The following is an 8615-nucleotide window of genomic DNA, read 5'->3' as shown; positions in this document are numbered from 1 at the left end:
ATAGCTTTGGGAAGTGAGTTTTTGTTTCTCGAAAATGATGTGCTTAGTAAAATTTAGAAAAAACAAAAAAAAACTTATACGTGTGAGCAAAGTGAAAGCAATGTTTTCAACATGTAAACGCAAAGTGAACAAATTTTAATGATAAGTTCGATTGAATTTTCAAAACATTTTTGAATTTTTGAGGAGAATGAAGCTACCAATTTTGGTCCAATTGGACCAAAACGGCAACGCTGGGCATCAATCCTCTACAGCAAATAATTTCCCTGGCATTTACAAAAAATCCCGCTCTACTGGCTGCATACCTCACTTTTGACGTTTCAAGTTGACATTTGGTTGATCGCTCGTGCAGCTCGGTAATTTCTCGCGGTTTTAAATTGTATGCAGACAAAAGCTTCACCGTAAAATTTTGTAGATAAATTCGACTATTGTTGTTTTGTAATGTGCATTTGTGTATAACATTAATATAGTTAGTGCATTGAGTATTCCTGTATAAGTTTGGAATAGTGCATATATTAACGGTAATGGCTGCAGAGACGGTGCAAATAAAACAAGAACCGCTAGAGATAATCTACGCTGCGGAAATGGGTGAATTCGATGCTGACGCCGCCACAATTGGCAGCAGCAGAAGCAATAAAGGTTTTGCCGTTGGTGTAGGCAGAGGGGCATGTTATGATTTTGGTAGCACTGCTGATGCTGCTACTAAATTTCCATCCAATGTAACAATAAAAGTGGAACCTAATGTTTATACGTATGCTGAAAACTACAATAATGGTTATGATTTTAATACGCAGAAAATGGTGGCGGGGAGTGCGAACATGGTCGAAGACGTACAAATAAAAGGTAGGTAGTGGGATTAGTAAACATTTGTATCTACTTTAGCTGAAACATACTTGCAAGCCCTTCATATGTGATTCCTTGCAGCTGTTAAGAAATTGATCTTGATTATTTTGTATTTTGCGGTGTTATTTCACTGCAAGCATCGTGAGTGCGTCTGTGTTGCCATGTTTGCTGTTGCTTTTTGTCATTTGAGGGTTGCCAAATATATGTAATATTAATAGTTTCGTTCCTCAATTTTTCTGGATAAAACCTGTAAAACTGTCAAAAACTGAAACTGCTCTCAGAGAAAGAGAGAAAACCCAAAAAGTGCGGGAACGTTTTCGGGTGAAAACTGGTAAATCTGTCAAATACACCGTGGACGCCATTTTTGGTTTACATAGCAATTTTTTATCATTTGTCGATCTTCTAAATTTTGCTCAAATACACCAGCAAATTAACAAAAATACTTACAAAACTTGATATTTCTTCGCTAGGGTATATTTAATAGGGTGAAAATGCAGGTGCACTTTTGTTTTTGCTAATTCAAATTTGAAAACATTTGAACAGCTGGTAGTTTGCCAGTTCTTCGGTTATAATCTTGCAACGGGGAAAGGGAACGCTCTCTGGTAAAATCCTGTAAATTATCGCAACTTCTTTGCGAGTTAGGGAACGCACCTGATTTTGTTAGTTTTGAAAAATTTATGGTATGCTACGCTCAAGTTTAGTTGCGATCCCGTACGAGTCCGGACTAGTCAGAATCAGTCAGATTTTACTGGAAATCGATCCCGTACTCGGTTCTCTGACTATTGAGAGGACAAAAAAGAGAATAATTACGGTTCTCTCTCTGTCAGAAGTTACCAGTTTTAGTCCGAGAATTTTTTGCTGGTAAATTCTGGAAAATGTGTGAAACGATCAGCTATAGTGTGTTTGGCAAACAAATTGTAAACAAAAAAAGTGCACTCCGCTGATTCATGTTGAAAAGTATTTAGTTACTTGTTTAATTGGATTCTAATGAATTTGAAAGTATTTTTGGTTATTTACATGTGTGAGCTGAGTGTGTTTACCTACAAAATAAACAAAAATTTACAACCAAAATTTGGAGGTTATGTTGAAGTTGACAGAAGTTACCATTTTTTACTAGAAAGCGATCCCGTACTTTTCAATGTTACTCTCGCTCTGAGCGAATTTTTATTTTTTGACAGTTTTACTAGTCGGAGTCCGAGGAATACGGGATTGCACCTTTTATTTTACACACATTCACATACATATGAATAGTATAGCAAAATTTTATAACGTAATCGAATACTAACTTTTATTTGTATTTGGAATATACTCGTGCATACATACTATAAAAGTTGAATCGCCAATACATACCTAACTTAATGTCCGACTCGCGAAATCTAACAAATTTTTAAAATAGTTGCAGTTTTGTAAATACATACAGTCAGTCAATAAAGTTTAGGTACAGCGAATTTTTTACAATATGGGCAACTATTTTTTAAATATTTTACTTTTCGCTAATTTTTTATAAAAATATGGTTAATTCTACAACAAAACCCCCAAAATTCAAAGCTCCAAACCTTGTGCAAAATTAAAGAAAATTCTGCAAAATTTCATTCAAATTTGCACAAGGTTTGGAACTCTAATTTTTTTGTTTTTTGTTGTAGTATTAACCATATTTTTATAAAAAATTATCGAAAAATAAAATATTAAAAAAATAGTTGCCCGTCTTGTAAAACATTCGCTGTACCTAAACTTTATTGACTGACTGTATGCGCACATATTTTTATATCTAAAAATTTCAAATTTTTTTCAAATCGAAAAATGATGTTTCACCACTTTACTAATTCAAGAAGCGCTTGTGTGATATCTTTTTACACCTCTAATATTTGACTTGTCCTATAGCTGAACCTGAAGATGATTTCGCGTATGCCCCCGCCGATAGTTTTAACATTTCCGAACAGCTTTCTGAAACAACCAAACCTCAGGAACCTTCAAATTACATAGGTGCAGATTTTCAAGTGGTGCAGGAGCATGAAAACATGATAACTGTAAGCGCCTCCGACTCGATAGAACAAAATCATGAGTTAGCCTTTTTGCAAAAGTTGCAAGCCAATTACCAAGCTGATGTAAGTTTAATTGTTTGTAGTAAAAAATGTGCATACACTAGAAGTAATTCCATTATATTTTTTCCTTACCGCAGTATATAGCGAAACGTAATCGAAGAACCCGGAAATCCATCATCTGTAAACTTTGCATGAAACGCTCTTTTCAAGATACACATTACGCACACCACATGGCCCAGCATAAGTTGAATCGTATGTTTTGCGTAAGAAAGACCTGTGACACTTGGTTCGGATCTTTAGAGGATTGTGAGCAACATGAATTTGACCAACATGATATTAGGCAATTGAAATGCAATGTAGGTCGATTTTTTATTATTGCATGCAGTTAAGCAATGACTATCACATAAGAAGCTAAAATTCTATCTCCTATAGGTTTGCAATCATAAATTTCACGACTTCTATCAATTGAATCAACATAAAGTTAAAATGCACAGTAAACTGCACCGCTTTGTCTGTTCATTGTGTCGTGAGTGGTTTATTAATATGGCAGAGCTACAAGAACATTGGACTTCCTTGCCTGATGAGTGTGGCCGTTTAGCATGCATACAGAGAGAAACACCGGCAAAGATACTACAGCTACTAAAAGAAAAACAAAAAGTGACAAAACACAATTCATACAAAATTAAATGTGGTAAGTAGTACTTGAAAACTATCCGCAAGAATGGGAATACCAATAATTTTCGGACTGTTTAATTTCCTCAGCTTCCAAAACGGCGCCCCCCGGTTTGAAATTGCGTTTAAAACCAATATTGCCCAATAATAATATCAACACCCCACACATACCTACCCAAAAGACACCTCAAACAATTGAAATCAAGCAAGAGCCTGTAGATTATGAAACAATTTTGCCAGATTTCCCTATAGTGGCTAATAATACAAAACCCCTTGAAAATTATGAAGTAGTACAACCTACTCCAACGTTGAGTAAAAATGATTTGGCTGCGCCTCCAGTAAAACTGCGCCTACGTAAGCAACCACTGAGTGTTTTGCCAGTCGAAAGCGAGCCAGCAACTTTAGCACCAGCAAAACAAACTGGTCCCGGCACATTAGGGCATGCACTTGCACAGCGTATTACCTCGAAATTCTCATTGAAAAGCGTACCAAAAATGTTTCAAATAATAAACAAAGTCAGTGAATTCAACAGCCCTACCACTACGCCCAAAACTTCACCTCAGTCACCATCTAAAGTTAACATAAATACCACAAATTCTGAAACAGTTCCTATAAAGTTTGATTCGCCACCAAAGATGATAAAATTGCCATCAAATTTTAAAATTGTTAAAATGATGCCAACGACACAACTCCGTTTAATACAGTTGGTGAAATCTAACTCGCCACCTAACACTGCGGCAAGCGCCGAAGAAGCTATCCCAAAATTCGAAACACCTAATCGCTACTTTCAAAAGAAGGAGGTCGAAGTGCCATCCTTAGATAAAACGGTTGCCGCCGCTAAACTTGAATCTGTTACAAAAACAAATAAGGAGTTAAGTTTGACTGAATTATTGAACGAAGCAATTGTGCGTGAAGAAATAAATACCAGTGAACCAATTGACTCAAAGTTAGAAGAAGCAGTAGTGCAAGAACCAGCAAAAATGGAAATTATTGAAATAAAAAAGGAATTAGACGAGGAAATGTTGGTGCTACAAAATGAGAATTCAGTGTATGCGGCGAATTTCAGTGACAATTCAATGGGCAGCAATAGTACGGCGACCATGCAAAATACAAATTCCGAGGATGGCAGTGGAGGTAACTATTAAAAAAAATTTATTTTTAAGAGGAAAAAATCTTAAGATTGTAGCAGCTTAAAAGTTTTTTTATGAAGCTCGGCATTTTCAATGGTATTACAAACACCATCATTGTGTGCCTACTTTTTTGACATCATAAACACCACTAAATAATCATTTACTTACTACAGAACTACGAAAACGGCCACACTCTCCACACATAACCAGAAATAATGCTCGTAGTAAACCCAAGAAGGTGCCTGAAGGCTACATCTGTCCAAAGTGTGGTCGACGCTATTCGACGCAATCAATGGTTAAAGAGCATTTGAGTAACAATTGCGGGCGCAATCCACAGCACCAATGTGATATATGCCATAAATGTTTCTTTTCAAACAGCACACTAAATTGTCATCGTACCATACACACGGGCGTGCTGCCACACAAGTGCAACTACTGCGAAAAACGGTTTCGCACACGCGGGCAAGTCACTGTACATCATCGTACGCATACCGGCGAACGCCCATTTGTTTGTGAAGTGAGTACATACACTTAGAATGTGGAAACTATACATATTCTTTTTAATAAATTCTTCACACCATATTTTTTTCTTTTAGATATGCTCACAAAGTTTTACACACCGTGAAACGCTTATATCACATCTATCGCGTCACATTGGCATGAAACGTTACAAATGTTATGGCTGCAACAAACAATTCTCCTGTATTAGCGGATTGAGTATGCATCGTTCAACGCGTCCAGCTACTTGTGGCCAATTTGAACTTAATTCGCGTGCGATTGGACCGCGCGTACGTGTCATACGTGGGCGTGTGGTATTCGAACCACAGCCGGTAGATGGTGATGATGACGATGAGGTCAAGGATGTTAGTGGCGTGAATATTGCTGGAGAAGCGCCCATAACGGATGTTTTGACAGAAATTCAAAATACTGCTGGAGAAGCACCCATAACGCAAATATTGACAGAAATTCAAGGTACTGGTGGAGAAGCACACATAACTGAGGTATTGACAGAAATTCAAAATAAATAGCGATTGCTTTAATATTATATTTAAGTTGTTACCAATTGGTAACAATTAAGTTTTTTTTTTACTTATTACTAGGTTAGGGTTCAGCTGAATTGTGTTAATATTCTGAAATTGTATGATAATTATGTATGAAGGGAAGGTTAATGCTTGAAACTATTTCTGTAAGCCAATTAAATATTATCTTTTTTTTCTAAATCATAGTCGGTTAGGCTAACATTTTGTAAAACTATATATAAATTGTATAACTATTACTCAAACTGTAGACGTAAGTAGTTTAGTTGCGTGCGTTTTATATACACATATATATGTATGTATATACCTACAAATACATACATATATGCATATTGGTTAATAAATATTTTTTCTATAAATAACTTGTGAATTTACTTAACGACATATCAGATAAAAGTTTGTTGGGGGCTAATGATGGACACCATCATGGAAGTGTCTAGACTAGACTGGACCACGAAAAAATTATAAAGAAAACTTGTTGTTGTTGTTATTGTAGTAGTCGCATCAAGGATAGTTGTTGAAATTGTTAAGAAGGGCGACGTAAGGTTTATTTCGCGTGGGGGCGACCCAGTCAAGTGTACATAAAAAGTAAACTGTTGAAGTTATAAAAATTATAAAACACATATATGACAGTACTGATTGAGAAAATACAAAATCTTTTGGAAGTGGATATTTTGCAAAATATGTATATAGCAAATTTTATTACAATAAAATGATAATAGTTCGCAATTACAGTTCAATTACAAATAAGTGCTATAAATTTGAAGTTTTTAACATCATTCACTTTTAGGTGCAGTAGAGTTTTGGAAAAAGTTTATATCCCAATCCCCGTTCCTTTGATTTTTTATAAAGTTTTTTACTTGTTAAACTGCATGCGAAATAAAGTGTTTTTTCTACTTCAATAATTTTCCTCAACTTGGGAATGCAATTGAGGCAATAAATTCGTTGCATCAAAAAAATTCACCCTTTGTAGAAGATCGCGTCAAGTAATAAACTTTCCGATCACTCCTTACATATGCACGTAACTATTGCCGCCACTATTGTTGAGTTGTTGCTGCTGTTGTTGCAAAACGTGTTGGCGCAATTCATCAGCATCAAAGAATATCACTTGATCTGAATTTATAATGCTACCTGGCATTTCATTCGCCACAGTCGTAACTACCGGCAGTTGTTGAGTGCGCGTTTGTAGTCGCGCTGAACGACGTACAGTTGCTGATGTTGTGCTTAGAGTGCTGACGCCATTGACTGTTTGGGTGCAACCGTTGCTCATTAGGTTAACGGGTATGGTTGATGTTGATACAGATGTTGGTGTTATGGTGATGCCATGGGTGGGTAATAAGTTGTGTATACCATTTTGTGGGCGCTGTTGCTGCTGCTGCTGCTGCTGCGGTTGCTGTTGGTTGGTGTCGATTATCTCGTACAGTTTTACATTCGAGTATGTGCTTGCAGTGCCAGTTGAAGTCGTTCTAGCGTTGATGACTGCACTTGAATTTTTCATCAATGTTCCGGTTGTGGTGCTTTCCGCTTTTGTTATTATTGTAGAGTTACTGTTGTCCGCAACTGATGCTGTAGAGATTTTGTCTTTTTGTACATTAAACTTACAATGGAAATGAGTTTTACACACATTTTTATTTGGCTTACATTGAAATATGGGATATTCTTTATAGTAACTTAATTTAAGAAAAATTCGCAATTTAGAAGTAGAGTTTTGTGGAAATGGTAATTATATGGAATTTTCGTTGGTGTAAATGATGCTTTGGTAAATGTTAGGTGCGTTGTTGTTGAAATTTTTCGCCAATTCCATTAAAGGGGAATGTGTTGTGCTAGATGGTGAGTACATGCGTGTTTTTTATATACTGTGTATTCATGTGTGGTGGTCCCGCTAACAGTATATTGATATTTTATTAACCCAATGTAACAAATTAAACAAATAGATATAGGTAGGTAATCATATTTTACGGCAGTTCGGTCTTACGAAATTCGGTAGATGAATCGTCTTGCAGCATATTGGGCTCATTAAATAAATTACGATCCGATTTTGTGGACTAGACAGTAAACTAAATAAATATTAGACCGCATACTATTTAAAAACACATCGGCTTACCTCACGAAATTTGTGTAAATACATAGACAGAGGTTCTACGTAATTGTCGAAACCTAAATTGGCAAATGCATAAAGTAAATCGTCCCCATTCACTGTCTTTCGATTTTCCGCTATGCTACGCTCTATTGCCTCTGAAGTTATAAATGAAATAAACTCAGAAACGCACTCCTGTATGCACTCGCGTGCATCTTTGGCAATTTTGCCATTCTCCGGCACTGGTACTTTCATGATCTTGATGATGTTGCAAATAGGCAGGAAACGATCCTGTTCGCGGAGCATATAACTGCCGCCGCTATGCTTATTATCCGATTCATCATCTGCAATTGGGAGAGATTATATATTGGAATATGCTACAGTTATTAGTAAAACACGAATTTTGTATTGTCGCTTGAAATTTACCGCCGGAGATAACATCCTCATCGTCTCGCATCATAAAATCGTTCAAATAGGGTTGCGAATCGCCACTGGTACTCATTTCTTTTTATTTATCAAATAACACTACTTTTGTCTTGATTTCGTATTGCTTTCTTTAATAATAGGTTTCAGGAAAATTACCTTTCAACAATTTTATACAAGAATGATTTTATAGAAAATATGCAAATTGTAAAAGATGTATGCATTTACAAAATTGACAACTGGAATGTCAGTATATTCTCTTTTCAACTTTTTCGCATTTTCTTTTTTTACTGAGAACGTAAATTGCTATTTTACGTTCTTAACCACAAGGTGTTTATTATTTGGTTGATCTGGTAACAATCTTTAGGGCTACGTTCTTTGGAATTCATAGAAA

The 8615-nt window shown here is 36.0% G+C and overlaps 2 protein-coding genes across 3 annotated transcripts; one reads left to right on the top strand and one right to left on the bottom strand.

Moving 5' to 3' along the window:
- Positions 1-317: 317 nt before the first annotated feature.
- LOC118735767 (zinc finger and BTB domain-containing protein 38) lies at positions 318-5729 on the top strand. Its single transcript, XM_036465714.1, has 7 exons — positions 318-840; positions 2722-2945; positions 3020-3238; positions 3315-3573; positions 3645-4688; positions 4858-5201; positions 5281-5729. The coding sequence occupies exons 1-7, from the start codon at positions 522-524 to the stop codon at positions 5710-5712; spliced, it is 2841 nt and encodes a 946-aa protein (XP_036321607.1). The 5' UTR covers positions 318-521; the 3' UTR covers positions 5713-5729.
- An 892-nt stretch (positions 5730-6621) lies between these two features.
- Positions 6622-8586, bottom strand: LOC118735768 (nuclear transcription factor Y subunit B-1). 2 transcript variants are annotated; one of them, XM_036465717.1, is made up of 4 exons: positions 8225-8586; positions 7826-8142; positions 7697-7766; positions 6622-7287 (listed from the first exon to the last, which is right to left on the bottom strand). In XM_036465717.1, the coding sequence occupies exons 1-4, from the start codon at positions 8298-8300 to the stop codon at positions 6731-6733; spliced, it is 1020 nt and encodes a 339-aa protein (XP_036321610.1). In that variant the 5' UTR covers positions 8301-8586; the 3' UTR covers positions 6622-6730. The 2 variants fall into 2 exon arrangements, with proteins under 2 accessions (XP_036321610.1, XP_036321608.1); XM_036465715.1 differs by lacking the exon at positions 6622-7287 and adding an exon at positions 7332-7603 and having other exon boundaries at positions 8225-8581.
- Between the last annotated feature and the right edge of the window lie 29 nt (positions 8587-8615).

Source organism: Rhagoletis pomonella, unplaced genomic scaffold (genome assembly GCF_013731165.1).
Source record: "Rhagoletis pomonella isolate Grant_MI unplaced genomic scaffold, Rhpom_1.0 Rhpom_scaffold_00003, whole genome shotgun sequence".
In the NCBI taxonomy this organism is placed as follows: domain Eukaryota; kingdom Metazoa; phylum Arthropoda; class Insecta; order Diptera; family Tephritidae; genus Rhagoletis; species Rhagoletis pomonella.
This window is presented reverse-complemented; position numbering and strand designations above follow the sequence as displayed.